At 40.1% G+C, this 20,713-nt stretch overlaps 1 protein-coding gene across 1 annotated transcript in view; it reads right to left on the bottom strand.

Annotated features, from left to right (window-relative positions):
• Positions 1–19,637, bottom strand: part of PLCXD3 (phosphatidylinositol specific phospholipase C X domain containing 3) — a 79,775-nt gene extending 60,138 nt beyond the window's left edge. The window contains exon 1 of the mRNA XM_054652627.2: positions 19,434–19,637. Coding sequence (XP_054508602.1) covers positions 19,434–19,536 — 103 coding nt within the window. The 5' untranslated portion in view covers positions 19,537–19,637. The remainder of the gene's footprint in view (positions 1–19,433) is intronic.
• Positions 19,638–20,713: the final 1,076 nt, after the last annotated feature.

Genomic DNA, 20,713 nt, shown 5'->3' with positions numbered 1-20,713 from the left:
CATGGATCTCAGCAGTGACCTAACTGACTTCTTGAGAGCATGGTTTCATGAATTCCAGATGCATTCAGAAATTCAAATTTGAACTTTTACCGGTTCCATGAAAGTGAAATCAGATATCCATGTCACCTGAGCAAGTCAGCCGAAATCCCAAAGAGCACTTGTTAAATACGTCAAGTATCACAGAAAAATATTTGCATTTTGTTAATCTTCACTTGATACAAAACACGTGGAAGCCTGAAAATACCTAGAGATATTTGTTTCTTCTGACGCCAGTACTAGTCATAAACAAGGAATTAAAAATGTTTTCATTAACTTTACTCTTCTGCTGATCACCTACTTAAAAGGTTCTCTGTCTTTATATGGCTTGTATGTTTTTATTCATTATGTTAAAGCTCAGCTGTTCACACTCCAGGCATAGGATTCACTATTCATATTATGTATCTTAGTCCACAGTTTGCTTTCAAACAGTGAATTTGGCTGGGGACTAATAGTACTGTCTGAACTTTGCAGCCTATTAATCAGTCAGATTCATCAATTTATTCTCCTATAAGCAGTGGTAAGTAAACTCGCATTAATTGTTGTCCCACACAATTGCTTTGTGTAAGAAATGTTAGGCAAGGGCTCAGGGAAGTTCACTTGGTCAGTGCATTCAAGAAGGACCTTTTTGTAATTTTAATTTAGTACCTCCCAAATGTTTGTAAGCTACTGAACCAAGGTCACAGTCACACTGCACCCTATTCACATTCTGACTTTTCCTGTTTTGAGCACATGGGTAACCACTTAGAATTAAGCTTCTATAAAACATTTTGAGAACAAAGCTCAACCTAAGCAATTCTGATGACGAAAGGATCATACTTTAGACAGAAAAACTGAATAGAAAGTATTGCTGAGAACAATGTGTTTCCTTATTGCTATACCTTGCTCTGTCTAACCCCATCTACCCCACTGCAGTCTATGTTTACAAATTCATTCTAAACAGTCCATATTTGACATCTTACTCTGGTGCAGGGAATGTAAAAATCCAAAGAAAAACCCTTAACAAACATTAGTTTTTTCTTCCAAAAAAGGATTAGAAGATAAAGCACCACATTCCAATGCTATAAAAAATAAAAGCTTGATTTTTAAAATATTGAAGAGGAAAAAATATCACAACTAAGGTGAAAAGACAGCAAGAGTACAGAAAACAAAAATTCTGCAAGTCAATGTGATTACACTATCTGTTATGCAAAGCAAATAACTAAGTCTAATAACTATGAAGGGAAGAAATAAAGTAAAAAAAATAGTTATAAGAAATTGTTGAAGCCATGATTAAATGTCCTTGATTAACTGTGCCACAACTTCTGTTCCTTGTTCAGTCTGGAAAGCAATATTGTCCCAGCCTACATACTCTCTATATAATGTCTAATTGAATATTTTCAGGTATCACTGCCTGCTTCTGGCTCCTAAAATCCCAATTTCTGCTCCTAAAGGCCAAAACATGATTCAATGCTTCAGGGCATGTACAGGTGAAGCAATTATTTACTCATCTAGGTGATACTCTTCCTGAAGCAGACAGCAAAATTGGCATTGCAGTGAAATATCGTTTCATAACCTTGCCAGAAGTAGCCTCTGTCTCTTGAAGAATTTTTAAAAATTTTACTTATTTAATAAAAAGTAGTGATAATGGTTTGGTTTCCAACAGAAATCTCTGCAAAGTGGTGAGACTACAACACTTTCCAGGATGTGTAGGTAACAGAAAAAGGTTTACTTTTGTTACTTTTGTAAGACCTAAATTAACATGACATGTCCATTTCATAAAATATTTCCTGTATTATTTAAGTCACTAAGAAGTAACATTAATTTTTTAGGTGTGTTCAACTATCAATCTACACTTACACATTCTATTGTTCAAGAGTGCCTGAAAGGTAGTATTTTAGAGGAAAGTAATTTTACATGGTTGGTTTACAGAACAGAAAAACCCAAGGGGAATAACAGACAAAATCAATAGATTCACACCAAAATCATATTAGAATAGGCTGTTCAACAAACATAGATTGCAACAGCTAGCTCCACAAGAGAAGTAGCTTTAAAACACTGGAGGCTGAAATATACTTTAATTCTTGAGTATTGAGTATTTCCAGCTCATCTTGGCTCTTTGCCAGGAATTTCCATCCCACAACTCCTGTTTCTGATCTAAGTCCATACTAATAAAAAACTGAAATATGAAACATAAGCAGTTAAAAACAAAATTTAAAAAATAATCTGTATTTCAGACATCACAGAAAGGGAAGCTTTCAACAAGAAATTTTTCATTTTTGAATGAGAGGACGCCTACAATCTGTCCCAAATGGAGTATTCCTTTTTTGCAGTTTTTCGTCAACTGTGGATGAAGAAACGCATTTGTTACTTTCTAAGTTCTTTTCCTCACCATACAGCATTTACTGGAAAATGGACAACAACAGTAAGGGCATTTCAGATCAAGGTTGCCTTACCTCTAAGGCCACAATAGGTAATGGTTATTGATGCTGGACTGTTGCCTTGCATGGAAGAAATCAATTCAAGCCATGGAATAATTCAACTCAATAGACTCTACAGCAACTCTGAAACCTCATACTAAGATGGAGTGCTTTTTCTGGAAAGAACTCCGATCTCACTTTTAACAGATTTCTCTTCTCAATCTATCAGTTGTTCCAGCAGTCTCATCGGTAAAAACATTCAGTTTAATTTCAAGCTGAATATATATGGAGGAAAATGACATTTATATTTCACTTCTTGACTACCCCCAGAGTATGCTGTGATAGTTATAATCCTACCAGAAAGCCATTCTGAAAAATCATTGCTCATATTCTTTAATCAGACTCAGAAACATTTTCATACCCTGTAGGAAGAGACAGCTCCTTCAAAAATATGACTCTCACAGGATCTCTAACAGCAACTTTCTTCATGGTCTTGATGTAGCAAATGGTCTCTTCAGGATTTCATAATTTCTAGTATCGGAATAAAATGTGTCATTACAAGCTTTAAAAGGACAGCTCATGGAACAACTTATGGGACATCATCTTCAACTGACACCCAAGGATACAGACTGAAATGCACAGGCAGGGCAAAGATCTCAAATCTTCTCCTGGTATCCCCAGCCTCCTCCTCTTCCCTTTAGCTGGGATAAGCAATTCCTCATCATTTGCTCTTCCTGAGGCTTTCAAATTCAGGTTTGACATACTAAACAGCAATACCCTCTTTCCAGGCAACCAGAGAACTATGATTAGGGAGCACAGCATAGGCAGAAAACATACATTTATACAGAATTACACTGTCACATACCTGGACCTCAAACACACTTTGAAAGCCATAATGCCTTTATGAGAGTAAAAAGAGGATTGCATTGAAGGTGAAAGGGCTGTTCAGGCAGAATGTACAGAGTAACAAATACTACAGTGATTGTGGGGTTTTGGCTTGGTTCTTTCTTTCATTTGCAGATACAGGGACAGCTGAGAAAGTCAGCATCACTGCCTAAAAAAGAAGATGATAATTTGGTATCAAGTGGACTCCCCAGTATGTACCCCAGCATTTTAACACACATATTCAGAAACTGTGCAAATTTAAAGTAAAGGGAATTCCTTTTTCAGTGCATATTACAAGAAAAGCTTCAGAGATGGAGATACTAGCCATTTTTTCCACATCACCAGACCTTTTGTTTATCTTCATCTTATGGAAGTATTTCTACAACACAAGACATGACTAGCACTCCCGAACAATTCATGGAGAGATCAAATTTTCTGTCTGGATCTTGCAGGGGTTAAGGATGCTGCCAGAGAACAACAACAGTGTAGGTAGTACCCAAAAATAATGGTTGAGCCAGCCTAGCTGAGATCTGATGGGAAGTGAGCTACAGACAATAGCTAGGGAACTGCCTGATACAGTATGTAGTCAGGTGTGCCCCATGGGTCAGGGACAGCTAACCTCAAAGTACATCTGCATATTGAAAAGTAGCATTACTTTTAATTGTTAATATATTTTCTTGCACCTTCCTTACTTTACATTTTCTTCTAGGATAGAATGTGCTTTGACTCCAGCAAATAACTAAAATATAAATTTACTTTTCACTGAGTTACAGCAATGACTAATTAAGGCCCAACTGGAGGTTGTCATCCTCCAGTTATAGTATTAACAGTCCTATCAGGAGGCTGGTTCATGTAAGACACCTCACTGGTAAGAGAAAAAGAATCCAAAATTTGCTGCTTGTTAAGTAGTGACTTCTGCATAATCGTCAGGCTGTAATTCAATTGGTTCAGATTCTGCCACACACACAACAACAACCCAGACACAGGCTCCAAGGTCACAGATGCTGGCTCTTTACCAGACAGAGATACTCATCACAAAACTTCACTATAAAAGAGTACTGCATTTTGACAGAGCTTAAGATGCCCCCTGCAAAGAAGAGCTCAGGGAACAAATCAAGTCATGTACAAAAATTCAGTCTTCCAATGCCTGCCCAGACTTCTCATATGGTATGGGAAAACCATTTACCAAGGCATTCACAGCATCAAGTTTTATACAGCAACAGTTGTGGCAAGTCACCCATAGTCTGGATTAGCAGCAAAGTCTCTAAATTTATAATATACTTCCAAACTTATCCCTGATGAAGAAATATAAATGTATCTTAATTGCTGCTCTCTAAACTACCTCTAAATGCTTTCTGCTAGAAAGTAATCCCAATTCAAGAGAAATCAACAAAGCATGGATGACCATTTTTCATCTCTTAAAAAGTTTCTGGAAGTGTTTTGTGGAGAGTTCCCTCATGAGTAAACTTCACCAACAGGCTGCCAACCTGCAGCAGACATGTGCATCAGCTGCAACAGACAACAGCCAGCACTCCTGGGATCCATCTGACATTATCCACATGCAGCATAACCTGTGATTCTTAGGGATGGTCCTGTGCAGGGCCTTGGCAGTCCCTCCCAACTCAGCTTATTCTGTGAATGCTGCGTCTCATTTGCAGCCACACCAGACCCACCTCCTCTTCATTAACCATCACAGTTCTGAGCACGTGGCTGTCTTAGGTTGCAAGTGCAAGATATACCTAGGGGTGTGCATTCTATTGCCATCTGTTAGAGGTGGGGCAGTCATCTTCTGTTAATTGGGCCACCTGATAAAACCAGGTGGGGCAGTTTTCTTTATCTCTTCCACAACCAATCCTCCCTCCAGGAGATATCTTCTGTTCATGGGCCATTGAGTCTCACTGCATGACTGATGAAATTACATCATCCCACTGGGAGATGCTCCACCCAGGGGAGGAGCCAAGCATTCCCACCTGGATATAATCTGAGCCTTGGAACACCACAGGCAGCCTTTTCACACTGGATTCCCAGAGGAAGACCAGGCCCATCTACACCACCACTGGACCTTCAGAGGAAAACTGCACCCTTCTACAGGATCACTGCTTCAACAGAACCACACCTGTCACTGCAGAAGGGCTGCAGCCACCATTTAATTGGGCTACTACCACAGGGTGTCAGGTTGTATTCTGACTCTGTCAATGCTGTTTCATATTACTGCATTTTTATTTTTCCTAATAAAGAACTGTTATTCCTACTCCCATATCTTTGCCTGAGAGCACCTTCATTTCAAAACTGTAATAATTCAGATTGAGGGGGTTTACATTTTCCATTTCAAGAGAGGCTCCTGCCTTCCTTAGCAAACACCTGTCTTTTCAAACCCCAACAGAGGATAACAACAGCAGTGGTGATTTCTTCCCAGCTGCCTCATCTGCCATAATACCAGCTTCTGCCACCCTCCAAGTCTCTTCCTGAATTTAACATGTTTAAAATCTCCCTTAAAAAAGGAACCCTGACTTTCTGTTTATTTTTATCCAACTCAAGTCCATTTCCCTGTGATGCAATACAGGCTTTTTTCATGTGCTTCTTTACATTGGTATTCCTTGTATGCTTCAATAATGAGCTTGTTATCAGCTAGGTTGTTAGTGAAAAAAAATTAAATTAAAACAGGACCCAAACATTGCAGCAATGAAGAAGTGCCATGTTCAGTACTCAGTTTTAGCAGTTCAGTGCTGCCTTCACCAGCAAGCCAGTCAGATTGACTGCAAACACTGCTATGAAGATTTATTTTGGATATTTTAGGAAGTATCATGCACAACAGGACAACTGTAAAGAAATTTTAACCTGTTGCTTTGACAAAGTCATTAATCAGCCTCGCTCTTCATCCCCAAAGAAATTCCTTGAAGCTTATTTTTCTGAAATCATGAATTCATTGCCAAGAAGAGCAGCAGGAAGCATCTAACAGTAGGCAAAGGCCTACTGGCAAACATCCTTTTAGGGCTTCAGCAATTTGATATTCTGATTGAAATTAAAGTTATAAAAAATTAAAAGCTATAAAAAGAATTTGTCAACAGTTTTCACTTTAAACATCAAAGCTTGGCATTCATAAAGTATTTCAATACTGCAACATTGCTTGATCGCTGCACCAAAGTATCAGAACACAGCCCCGTTCTGCTGTGAGCTTGCAGAAATATTTACCTGCATGGTTTATCACTCACTTTACGCAAGCTTCACAGCAAATTCTCTCACACTCACATTTTTTTAAAGTAAGGCCTGGGCTGCAATGGTATATAGATGGTTTTCTCCAAACAGGGGTCCTGAGTACAAAATTTATTAGACAGGGCTATCGCAGCAATGTGTATTTTCGGAACACACATAAGAACAGCAGAAGTAAAAGAGTCTTTTCAGAGCCCACAAAAAACTTAGCAGCTGGTGAAATGCCTGGGTATATCCTGTTATTTAGCAGTAAAATGTGGGCCTTGTTATTGTAAATTTCACTTATGTTCCCCAACAGTACCTGTGTCCCTCTTTCTGACCACACATTTTCCTTAACTTTTGCTGAAGTCTTCAAAGCAAAATCAACCAACAAAAGACTACTGGGCTATGCTCTAGATGCTTTCTGAAGCAATGCTTTGCAAAGAGATGGAGCTAAATCTGGCAGTGCTCACCCCCTAATCTCCAGGCAAAGATTTAGGGTAGTAACCTAAACGGCTCATCTACATCCCTCCAGCCTTCAGAATATTTATTTCTTTTTTTTTCACTTTATTCTCTCTCTTGCATCATTTTGGAGCATGGATGAAAATCCTGGTGCCTTCATGCTTTCAGGCAATGCTTATGAGTCTTCCAAGTGCTCACACCTTGCCTCTCTCCCCACTAGAATACACTAAAGATTACAGCAATATGCAACTTGCTTATCCACCTTCACATCAGGAAACAATTCCACATGATGCAGATAAAACCACCTGTCTGTGGTTCCCAGACTGAAAGGGGAAGAAGTGCTGCCAGATGCCACTAGGGAACATCCAGTGCAGGGCTGAGGCAGTGCTTGCATATAACTCCAAGACAGCACATGCAACCTCTAATGTAACTCAGAATGTGCTGCTAACTGGCCTCCCTTGCTCTGCAGAGCTTGCAAACCTCCAGTTTAGCTGGAGCTGCTGTAACCCTTCATTTGATTCTCAGGTGAGGCCAGAAACCTTATCTCCTGCAGCTCACTCTCCAATCTGTGGAGATCTGCCAAACCACTTACAGCCTGGTTTCACCTCTGAGTGGTCCTTCTTTTCAGAGACCACTTGAGAGGTGGGTGATGCAATGCAGTGCTCTGCATGCCATCAGACTTGATGCACATGCTGCTTCCCTTCCTTGCTGGTATGACATAGTGCAAAGCACAGAAATCTCAGGTACAAAACATAAAAAACCTGATGCATCTGCTGTCAAAAGAAGCTTTTCTCCTCTGTGCTTGGGAAAATGCATGGCTTAAAGGTCAAGTCACTAAATTAAGATCTATAAAACACAGGTTCATTTTCTATTCCTGCCTCAGCATCCCTGATTTTAATCAAGTAATTTAGTTTTCCTGTCAACAAAACATGGAAAACATCCTGTCATGATAGAGAAAATGAATCCTTTATAATTTGTGTTTAATACGAAGGCTATGAAGATGGATAAAACATGCACATACTTTCCATGTTCTGACCATTTTTTTCTGACAAGCTTTAAGCCTATGTCTTTGGCTCAAGCATCAGCAAAAGGCAGAAGTCAGAAGCCCTGTCCCAGACCAGCCCCACCACCAGTCACCGGTGTTTTCACATGCTGGTATAGAGCTGTATCTACTTGGCATGACTAATGTCAAAGTTACCATGTCTGATCACTTGCACTGTGATGTCTCAAGGATCTCCAGCTCTACTACTCTTCTCAGTGCCCAGTTCAGGTATCAAAAACTCCATAAATCCTTACCTTCAATGCAATACAGAAATCCACGTAGTGTTTTTGACAGCTACTCTTCTATTCTCCCTACCATAATTTAAACTATGTATTTTCAAGCCATCACACGGCAATGCAACATGAAAATCCAGCCTAGATCAGAGACCAAAGGAAGAGGATTGGTCTTTTGGAAGAAGCTGTTCAAAAGAGGTATGAATAGCCTTGGTGTTCCAGGGCTTCAGAAAACAGAGCAAGACTGCTGGTATGAAAGAACCATATGCAGCCTCAAATAACCCAAATTTTAAAGCCCTTTCTTGACGAGTATTTTCTGTTTCAATGCCTATCTCAATTCCATAGTAATTCCAGTAAAAAAAATCACTACATCTTTGGGAGACAAAACCCAGACATTTCAACCTTTACTTACTCTTCTTCCAAGAGTTCTCCAGACTTCAATTACATCAGCATCTTAAAAGATATGTTGAGACTTTGAAAATAAGCTAGCTTGTCTTTGAAATACTTTGGTCTAAATATTAAAGCATATCATTACAAATAAATGCTAATACACCATATTTTCTACAGTAAAAAGGAGCAAGTCTGTGAAAGGCCTGCTACTCAAACACCGTTACAATACAGATAAAACACAAAATATTACTTAGTGGTATTTCAGCTTCAAAATAATCAATTAGACCATATGCTATTTCCTCCTTTTCTGTACATTAGGGTTTGATCTAGCATCATTAGTCATCACAGTGTATGTGTCAGCTGATTTTGCCATGCGATAGGTAAAATCCCCAAACTTGCCTATCTCTTCTTGTTCCCTGATTTATATTTAGGTCATAAGCAAAGACAATGGAATTTTTGGATAAAGCTGAACTGTAAATCTTGTGATTTTTTCACTCTGAAGATAGATTATTTTTTCTTTAATGTAGCTATTTAATAATGGTTCACTTAAAGACTATAAGCAACACAAGCTAGTACTTTTCTTTCTGACACATGCATTACAGTGGGTATTTTAGAGGGCCATATTTAAGTTCATCATCTAGTCAGCATTGCTTTCTTCAGCTGTTCAGAGCAATTTATTCATCAAGAGCTAACTGAGGCAGACCCAGTTCCACCCTACATAGTGCACAAAGTAAAAATGCAGTTACTGCTCTAATTTAGTGACATTTCATACAGATCTGCATTTACACATGGTATAAGGCAGTGGAAAACCAGACTCAGTTAGATTCATGTTAAAATTTCTCCTCTTGTGAGTGAATCCTGTTATCCAATAAACTGCTGAAAATTAATCTAAAGGAAATAAAGTCACCTGAACCATGAACTGAGTAAAACTTATGAAAAAAAAGCTCACTTTAAACACACTTTTATCCTGGATCTTTCCTGGTTTGTCTGTAAGTTGGTGCAAATTTTAAAAACACATTCTTTTGTCTTACAGTGTCTTTTAAGCACTGTTTTAATCTAGCAGGCAGAAAAACAGGCATGTTATCCTATCCTCACTTCCTTTCAAGTGTCATTTCCAATTAGAATACTTCTCCATATCTCTATTGGTTTTACATATTGTCTAAGTATTTCTGCCCTGCATCCCACTCTTAAGACAGAGCAGAAGTAACACCTGATGGAAAGTGAGATGTAAAAGGAATTGCATTTTGCTTCTTGGCTTCTGCACTGCAAGAACAGTATGCTCTTGTAGACAATAGCAATTCCAAAATGAAAAGGCATTATCTCTCACTTGACTTGGAGAAGCTGCTTTCAAGGAATTTAATTTATTTATCAGCACTTCTGAATACCTTTTGAAATACAAAACCAATTAATAAACCCTAAAAATTACAACAAAACACCATCAGCTTCTTTCTCCATGGGAAAATTCAAGGTAATTCACAGCCTAAGATAGGTGGCTTGAAGATTAAGAAACCTTATCTCTCTTAGCATATATGGGAGAGCCATGCTGAAAAAAGGTAAAATCCAGTTCTGAAAAGTACACAGGCCAGAAGAGTAAAAGGATATGTATAGAGGGGAATATCTCTTTTTTCTCACCTGTTCCTTGAGTCTCTTCTGTGATATAGATCAGAGATGATACCAGAGCCAAAGCACTGAACTTACTGCACCTTTGATCTACCTTCAACACAGCACTTCTCCCTGGTCCTAGACCTCCACCTTCACCCACTTTAACTTTTTCAATCCAGATATAAACAAGGCTCTCCTGCAAAACTGAAGTCACTTTCCAATAGGAGAGATTACTCTTGGTTTCATGAAGGATGTGGCCTCAAAGGAAACAGTAAGAATTCTGTGGTGTACAAAGAATATTAATAAGCAGCTAGGAACTGAAATCCCAACATGGACCAGATCACTCAGCCTTACAGTGGCTTGTTCTGACCCCCATAGAGCAGGATGAGGTGACAGGGCCAAATACATAATGGCACAAAAGCCAACCATCTCTCTGTGGCACCAGAAAAACAGCATCATCTTAAGCTCTCAAAGAAGTCAGTGTTAGTTTTATTGGTTTGTACACTGTTTTCAACGAGAGTCTGAAGCATTGCTGGCCAGTTCATTAAAATTCGTCTTAGAAATCCCAGTTTTCTCCATATTCCACACTGTGATTTCTAAAGGAAATCCTGCCTCATGCACACCAGAAGCAACAGCATTCATGTGCAGTTCATGTCATTCACAGTGTCCCTTGGCTTGTTTCCCCTATTATAGATCCAAAAATTACTGAAGCTGGCTTGTTTTCTCCTTATGTATTGTCAACTTATAAAGTGTTTCTCAAAACACTCACTCGGCACACACACTAAATAACACTTGGCTAACGGCAGGAGTCCAGCTCCTGCTCACAGCAAGAGCCTGCACTCCTAGATAAGCCTTGAGCATGTCTAGACATGTGTTCCCCATTCCCGTCATGGACAGCACCTGTTTTGAGGTGATCTCTCCTATTTGAAAGAAGAACAGCTGCCAATTTTGCACCAGAAGCAGAGGAAGGCAGAACTCAAACTGAGCAACGCTTTGCAGATTACAGTTCATCAAAACTGAGTATTTCCATACCACTGGCAAAGATTCACTTCAATCATGGAAATGGTGAGATAACTGTACAAGGTAGAGGAAAAGTTAAAGCATTAAAAACAAAACAAACCAAACAAACTAACACACATACATGGTCCAAAATAGACAATTCCAGGTTTGGATTCACATGGTCTAAGTGTCCTGAATTTAAACATACAAAAATATATACCAGATATATATCAATCTATATGAAAAAAAAAAAAAAAATACTGATGCAACCCCTTAAAAGTGATTTTTTTTTTTGTGCAATGAGGATGCAGATGAATACAGACAAAGACAGCATCTGCTACTCAGTGCCCAAGCTAGATCTTTACCTCTTCCAATTAATATCCTTCCCTTTTCGTGGCTTATGTTAACTGGGAATTTCTGTCCAAAACGAGCTTCATCCAGCCTGTTTGCCCCAGTGAATGAATTACTCCTACCGTTGTGCCATGCAGAGTGCCAACACAATCTTCACTGCTTTCCAGCAATGGAAAAAGTAACTGGCAACTGCCTCCTGCAGCAGCTTCAAAGTGATCTCCTGATCTGCCCACCACACACAGATGAGCCCCTTTGGAGATGCAGGCACTTCAAGTCTCAGGGAACCCATCCAAGTGTCTCCCATTTTTTGATCACATGATAGGACTACATGAAAATCATCCTCACACATGAAATACAAGACACCACTACCCCAGCTTGCATGGCTCCTGACACAGTACTCGTGAACACGATCTACACAATTAGAACAGTCTCGCAAAATCTGAGAGTTTCAACAGAAAGAAAGAAGACTAAACCTAAAACAGCAAATCTCTTGGGATTCCTGCGCTAGCACCTAGAATGAGCACCTGCTCAAACTTCCCCATTGACAAAGCAACTTTTGGGTAGCACGCACAATGGATGGAAAGCAGCACTCCACCAAAAGCTTTTGTGAGCTTTGCAGTATAAAACAAAACACCTTTACTTCCAAAGTGCAGCCTAGGGGTCAGTGAAATTTTCCATAACCCACTGAGCAGACTTCCAAACCCAGCTCTCCTCCTAAGAGCAAGGCCAGCGTCAGTATCCTTGAGATTAGAGCAGGATTTAGCAAAGCTAAGAAACTAATAACCTTTGAGGCTCTAAAGCATCAATTTGATTGCACAGCACTACATGTAACTCACCTTTTCTACATTTTTCTTACTCTCACTTAAATCCGAGTTTAGAAACCTTTCATAATTATAAAACCAAGCTGCCAATGTATAAAGAAAAGCCAAGTGTTTAATCGGATTTAAAAAAAAATTCTATTCAAACACAAAACTACTATGGACGACAGCATGACAACAATGTAAAGCATGAAGTATACTATTCATCTCACTGGAGTTTGTTCTGTTAAAAAAATGGTTATTTATTAAAGACTAGATTAGTTCACTGGCCTTTATCCTGGCTTTTTTAAATTACAAGCAAAATTCATAATGCAGTAGACTTCATAGATAGGTGTTTGCCTTAATGGCAGCAGCACATGCCATGTATCTCCAATCATCTGAAACACCCTAAGGAAAAAACACAGAAGGGAGCAAAGCCTGGAACCAAAACAAAGGAAATCTGTTTCTTCTTTACATCCTCTATCTTTTAAAAGTATTCTACATTTTATTTTCATAGTTGAAACACTAAATATTTAAGCATAGGTATGTGAGCTGACCAGGTAAGAGATTGGATGAGCCAAAGACTAACTTTTTTTAATACTGAGACACCATTTCAAAAAATTGCAAAGCATCTGAAAACTGTTTTAGCAATTTGTTTTAAATTAGATTATGGTGAAAACCAGGATGGTGTTAAAATAGACAGAAAAATAGAAACCTGGACTTTCTAAAATGAAATTATATATTTCAGCCTTTATGTATCATTATTAGCTGACACTATATAGCTGTTCAAAGTAATGGAAAAGATTAAACCAAGGTTTGCTACAGTAGGTCAAATGAAAAACCATTCAACTCTGCAAAAATTTAGATTAAAATCCAAACCTTCAGATTTTGAACCACATTTCTTCCCAATTATATTTTTTGCAGTGTCCCAAGGGCTATACTGTAGGGATTGCACAAGGAGATCTGTTCACAAATTAAGCACCTATAATTTCAAACTACTTTGAAGAAAGGATAAGATGGGAATGAAAGTTATTCTCCCTGGAACTGGCTGCTCTTTGAAGAGCAGAACAGTTAAACAGAAATCTGTCTACTAAATCTGAATGCTATTTAAATTATATACATTATATTTGAATGCTATATAAATAAATTATATAATTATATTTGAATGCTATATAAATTGTATACAATTAATTTCTAAAAAGTAGTGTGCATTTTAATTATTATTTCTATACAGAACAGTAGAAGAGATTGCACAGCACTCTTAGGGAGTTTAAAGTTACAGTCTGCAAAACTCTGTCTACCTAGGATCTGCATTTTAAAATACTTACACAGTTGAGAACGTGTCACAGTTGAGCATCTTCAAAGGAAAATCCATTTTGCATGAAAGACAAGAGTTCAAATTGCAGTATAGTAAGAACCATAGGAAATTACCAAACATAAAACACACACCAAACACAAAGTTAAAGACTGTCAGAAGGTAAGGGCAGTTTGGATACACAGAACAGTCAAGAAATTTTCAGACAAGAGATTAAAAACCCCAGCAGTTCATTGAGTTGGAAAGACAGAAATAATTCCAGATGGCAACAAAGCTGTTCCCTCTGCCACACCTGCCACGAAGGCAGGATGCAAGGCAGGTTGGAGAAGGCAGTTCTGCTGGAACTGAGCTGCAGGAGACACGGTGGACAGAGATGGCTGGATTAATAAACAGCCCCTGTTGGGAAACCAAGCAAAGGCAGTTTCGAATTACCTCTGGTAGCAGATGGGCAAGTAACCGAAGGGTTCGAACTGTTTGATTTTTACGGCAGTGTGAGTAAACAAACAGCTTTATTTTGTGTGTGCTAGAAACATGTCACAGCAGGAGAAATTAATGGCGAATGCCACAGGAAACTGTATCACACAGAAATATTTCTGAAACAATTGGAAATGACACATTAGCATGTGCAAGGCCAGTGAGAAACTGTTTTGTGGATAAAAGTGATTGATTTAAAAAGATCATCAACAAATTAAAAAAGAGCTATCCTAAAGAATAGTTGTAGGGATATTTGCTCATTTTCTGATCAGAAAAAAAGAAAGCATAAGGTACTTACTTCTGCTAGAAAATCACTGAAAATTGACTGCAAGGCACAGCAGAAAAGAAAGAAATCTTCGAGGTACATATACATGTCAAAAGCTAATGGGCAACTTGCATTATAGTTTTATTTATAAGTTGACCTGCATCATCAGTTTAGAGCTCTAGGCAAAGCTAATTTTGTAAAGAATTGGACCCAGGCAAGTGAAGCAGAGGTATTCTGCTGACCGGGAGCAGACAGAAAAGGCTGAAACAGATCCCACATGTCAAAGACAATCACCCTTCACTCTTAAGTCAAATCCAAATCATTGGCTATTCAAGATCACAATTAAAGAGTTTCCTAATAACATTTAAACAGTGAAAATGCTGCGTGTCTACATAACTAAAAGGAAGAAGTTCTAGACTTTTTTAAGGTGAAAGAATTTCCCCAAGGGGATGAGAATGGGGAATGTCTATCCAAGAAACAAAATATCACTTGAACATTTACAAGCTATTGCAATGGAAGTTAAAATATTTGAAACAGAACCTGTTAACACAGCAGTGCTATTGTTCACAAAAAAGGCCAAAATATTCCAGTTGCACTTTCTTCTCCCAAGTCTCCCCCAACCATCTTCAATATCCTAATACATCTTTGCCATTTGACACTACCACACATCCTCTTCTTTGTGAAATAACTCCCTGTGAGGTCTTGCTCTTTTTTTACAAAGTATGATGATAGTGGGAAATAGAAATTTCAAGTCTCTGAGCCTTTTTCTAAAGATGGGTAGTACTAAAAAATTCCACCTGACAACTTGCTTCTTATTTGAGGTGAGCCAAGCTAGCTCTGCTGTGTCTAGCGATTGCTTTCCAATTGATGGACAAAGAAAGTTATATGTCAAAATAAAAAAAATTTAAAATCCCATCTGAAAAACAACAGAAGCCAAAGAGGTCCTGGGAAAATACTTTTCACGAGAATTGTATTGTTCACGTTGCATTTTCGAGCAACAAGAATATATGCTGAGGTCAGAGGTTTCATCTGCATAAGGAAATCAGAAACAAAAGCATGAATAATCACAACTCCAAAAAGTTATGCACTCAAGGGAAATTCTGGGTCTTAAATTCATTCAGAAGATTTTACACTTTACAGACATGGCCCTAGCATGCATCATGACTGCTCATATGGCAGAATCTTGGGTTAGTAAAAGTTTTGGTGGAGGGATGAGTTACTTATGGAAGAAAATACTCTTTTCAGTCATAAATTATTGTTGTGGACTTGTCAGAGTCTTGGAATATTAGCATCAGGGGAAAACGCAACAATGATTGCACAAATTATTCATACAAAGACTCTGATATTAAACTAGACACATATTTAAAGACTGTCAGTGAGAAAGTTTATTGATCAGTAAGTGGAACAATTCATAAGGAAATGCTGCCTACTGATGTCTATTTACTGCACTGCATGTAACTGATATGATCAGCTCAGATTAAGGAAGGTGCATTGACACAGCAGAATACACAGACTCTCCATACCTCACTTTTCAGCCTCACCTTGGGAGCATGAAGATTTCAGTCCTATAAACATGCAATGCCTCCAAAAACCTATTTCTTATCCTGGTCAAAGAAGAACAGGCACTGACAAAACCACATTTTATCAGCTACTGAAAGACACCCTTCCCCCAAAGACCAGAATCCACAGTCCTCCACCTTTTTCTTAGACAAACTGTTGAGAGTTCAGCCAGGCAGATCCTTTAACACAAGAGGCAGGCTGCAAGCAGTAGAAGATGTACACCTTGACCCAAAGTCCTAAGAATATATCCTTTCATTATTCTAATTGTCATAGCAATAGAAGATTAAATTTGTGTGGCATTTTCTGGAAACTAACAGATCATTTTATTTCCAAAGATTGTATACTGTTATTTGCTACCATTTTCACTTGAGGAAAATCTGCCACTTGCAGCATAAGAGAACACAGACATAGTCAACTCAAACAAAGACAAAAACCTCATAGAAAATGCATCATCCTCATATGTGGAAGAAATTAAAATAGAAAAGGTTTTGATGGACAAAGCTGGCACAAGCTATATTAGAGATTTCTGTCTCATCTAGAGGGTTCCTGCAGTTGGAAAAACAAAAGGACCCAGCTTGAACTGTGGAGAATGGAATGAGTAGAAGAACTTACTGAAATATGAGAAAAATCCAGCACAGATTTGTTATTTACAAATGTATAAGGGGTGGTAAATAGTATAAATTTGTACCTGCATAAGCTTAGGAACTGAACAACAAAAGAGTATGAGCACAATTTTTAAACATATTATGAACAGAAAATTCCTTCAACAATATAGTTTAAATACAACCATGACAGAGTATCATGGGACTTGTGCTTCTCTTTGCAACAGCTAAAATAATACAAGCATGTCTGTGCAAAGACAACTGAGTGTATCACCTCAGTTCCAAGCACTCCTTCTAGACAATGAGAAATGTACTGATGATTTGTAAAACAACACTTCCCCCGTAATACAGAGGAACACCCTTTGTAATGGAAAATTCATTCTAACATTTTCAAGCTAATAGTTTGTTTTCTTCAACATTAGCATTGTTGGACTCTGGCTCCAGAACTGAATTTCATCCAGCTGAAATAAGGTCAAAATCAGTATTCCTACTGCACAAGGGAAGTTTAAATCCTGCTGGAAAAAACAGAAAAAAAAATGTACTGTTAACTTCTTTTGGTATGGGGAAAAAAAAGACAATGTAAATAAAATGCTATGAATACGACACTAACTTCAAAAACAGTGAAAAATTCACAAGTTAACGCTACCTTGACACATGAAGTTTTGGATTACACACATTCCTTGCATTAACTACTTGAATACTAGTTACATGCTAACAGCTACTATGCACATGTTATTAATGCTCAGTTGTAGACATATGGGAGAAAACTTTCATATAAATATTAAGAATGTTCAAAAGGTTATCTCTTCTTAAAGGATGAAACCAATCCCGTGTTATCCCTTTTCCTCACTATTGTGCATGTCCACACTGTATGTTGAATATAATAATAAATCTCCTGTTAAAAGATAATGCTTAAACTACACTGATACCTATAGTCTGCGTGCCATACGCCCTAGTTGACAAATTCACATGAACTATATTGTTACCCTCCGCATAAGACTCTATTTGCCAAACCTGGCATTTTAAAAGTGAGACAGGCAGATAAAAAGTCTATGTCAATTTACACTAACAGAAGGACAAATTTCAAAGGTCTTAATGCTACGCCACTCAAATCATGTAAGTTTTTCTGCTAATTTCACAAAAAGCAAGTCTGTGTGCATTGCTGTTGCATGAACAAAATAGTTCTGCCAATGTAAGGGCTCGGTCTCTGCACTTACAGCCTGCAGAACTTGCTCACTGTTAAATGCTATATTGGGATTAACCAGCACAGCCCACCGTAAATTGGTTGGTTTGTTTGTTTTTAATTTAAACAAGGTGTGAAAGCTTGTATTATTACTGAGAAAGCTCTGAGAAACGTCCACTTCAAAAAATTGTGGACAGTAAGAAAGTAACAGAGAGATGTTGGTGAGATAGATGTACCAGTAACAGCCTCATGATGCTTCCTTCGGTAAAGGAAGTCACTTAATGGTGATGCATAACAAAGACAATTTTTTGCATCTGGAAGCAAGTTAAGTTTCATAATTTCTCCTCAAACCAGGAAAAAGTCTCTAAAACAATACATCTAACTGGAAAAACCACCATGCATCCCAAAGAGAATAATTTCTCATCATGCCAATATTCCATAAGAGCATTCCACAGTTTGTGGGTTAATGAAAAGTTATTACACTGGAAGATTTTTACAGCTCCAACAGAATTTGGTGGAACAATTGCAGATGCTGGGTTCCTATGCCTTGGAGGGACACAATTTTATACAGGATATATTCAACCAACAGCAACACTCAGTGTAGTAAGTAAAATACTAGATATAGCTTGTGTAAACCATAAGAAACTAAGAGACATTTAATTCTAGAAGGGCACACCTGCGTCTAAATGACACTACAGAAAACACATCATCACAAATATCAGCTCCTATTACATTGTACTAAAGTATCTTTAGTACTATAACAACTGGTGTAACACGAGCACCTACTACACGAAACTTGCAAGAAGTGAATATTTCTCACAAGAAGCTTAAAAGACATTAGAGCTTCAACATCTCTGAAACCTCATTCTGGTTAGACACCTTAGAGAGGAAGGATGCTGGTAAAGAGGTCTTGCAAAACCTTGAGGTGCTCCTTCAAACAGAGATCATCTGAAACAATTACTGGTTTGCATTCTAATATGTATTTTGCCTAAGTCTACAACCATACTTAAAATCTTACCAAAAAAAAAAAAAAAACAAAACACAAAACTGAGGAAGGACAGGAAAGAGTTCGTAGTCTAAATACCATCACCTGCCATCCCTCATCTTATTTAGAATTGTGTTGAGATCGAGCGTTTTCTGACAGCGACATGACACGAAGCCGCACAGTGCCGCAGCCTGCCTCCCCTCCCGCAGCCGCAGCCCTGCGTCCGTCCCCGCTCCGACCGACCTCGCCGCACAAGTTTACAGGGAAAGGGGCAGTATGTGGCATTTAGGTCCTTGGGCTGCTACGCCAGTCCGGCGGTACAGGAACAGGCTCCCTTCCCTCCCCGACACCAGGTACAGCCGCGCACTCCGCACCCGCCGCCCCACAGCCGCTCACAGCGCGGGGCCGCCGGAGCCGCGTCCCGCCGGCGCCTCTGCCCGCACCTGCCCCGCTGGCTCCCACCCACTCCCACAGGCAGTGCAAGGCAGCGCGGCGAGGGACGGGCACGGAGCCCCGCGGCAGCGCGGTAAGGGATCTCCGCGGAGCCCCGCGGCAGCACGGCCGGGGCGCGCCGCCTCCCCAGAGCGTGGAGCGCTGAACCGCGCCGAGAGCTTCACGTTCCCGGCGCAGGGCAGCCGCGGGGCGGGCAGCCGGGAGCACCCACCGGGGATGGCCAGGTTGGTGAGCGGGGTGCTGTGGAGGCTGCCCGGCAGCGCTGCCATCCAGTCGGCGAAGAGCAGCTCGTTCTTCCCCAGCGACGAAGCCATGCTGCCGCCGCAGCTGTACCGCCGCCGCTGCTGGCTCCAACTCGCCCAGTCCCGGCCACGGCCACCGCTACTGCCAACAGCCCCGCCGAGCCCGGGCCCCGCCCGCCTGGCACCGCCTCCCCCCGCCCCGCCGAGCCCCCGCCACCTCCCCGCGGCGCGGCGTGAGAGCCCTCGGGGCCGGCACCGAGCGTGGCGCGACCGGACGGCACCGCCGGGCTCGGCCCGGACACTCGGTGGGCGATCCCGCCCCAAGTACCGCGGGAGTCCGGGGAGCGAGCGGCGTCACGGCCCGGTCGTGGCGGGTCCGCACCGCCCCGGGCCCCAGCGCCTCGGCCCGGGCCGGGAGCCGGCAGCAGAGCCCGCCCCGGGAGCGTAGTCTGTGCCTGGGATGGCGGTCGGAGCCCCGGCTTGCGGCTGGTGGCCCTGGGCCTCAGCAGAACCTCCCTGACCTTGGCCTGAATGCCCCGCGCTTGCAGGCGGCTCCCGGGCAGTTTGATCTCCCCCTGATACGAGTGTCTCTTTTTGCAATGGGTTGTTCACACGAAAAAAAATCGGTGCACCTTAGTTGAACATGCCCTGCAGACCTAATTTTTTGGCAATAATTTTTTAATGATCCAAAGTAGTATCTTCTATTATCATCTCCAGCCTGTCTTTGGAGAAACATCTTAGCGTTGGCAGTAAGGAAGCATTTGCGTGGTTGCCTCAGGATGGATGAATGAATGAACCTTATAAAGCTCTGTGAGGCATTTTGAACTGTTATAACCAACGTGGCCTTTTCACCTTCGGTGTTACCCATTTTTGTGAAAGTTGTTTATACAGGTGTAGAAGTTCATATGGTAGAACTATCAAAAACAGTGCCTAGAGAGAGCCATGACTGAGGCAGGTTCACTTTATCAGTTCACCTTGAATTCTTACGAGGGTCGGCTCTGGTTCTGTAGCTTGTGTTCTTACTCAAACCCTTCTATAACAGCTGAGTTTGAAAATAAAATTTCAGGGAACAACTAATAATAGCCCTCCTTTCACTTTCTGTCTAAAGTTTCCAGAGCAAGTATGATGAGAAACTCATCCTTTGGCCACAATTTCATGAAAAATGAGTGACTGTTTCTGAGGTATTTAAATAAAGGAAATTTTGCTGACTCACTTTTTGCAATAGAAATAGCTCTTGAGGAGGGATTTG

Source organism: Agelaius phoeniceus, chromosome Z (assembly GCF_051311805.1).
Source record: "Agelaius phoeniceus isolate bAgePho1 chromosome Z, bAgePho1.hap1, whole genome shotgun sequence".
Classification (NCBI taxonomy): Eukaryota; Metazoa; Chordata; class Aves; order Passeriformes; family Icteridae; genus Agelaius; species Agelaius phoeniceus.
The sequence above is the reverse complement of the archived record's forward strand: the minus strand, read 5'-3'. Positions and strand labels throughout refer to the sequence as shown.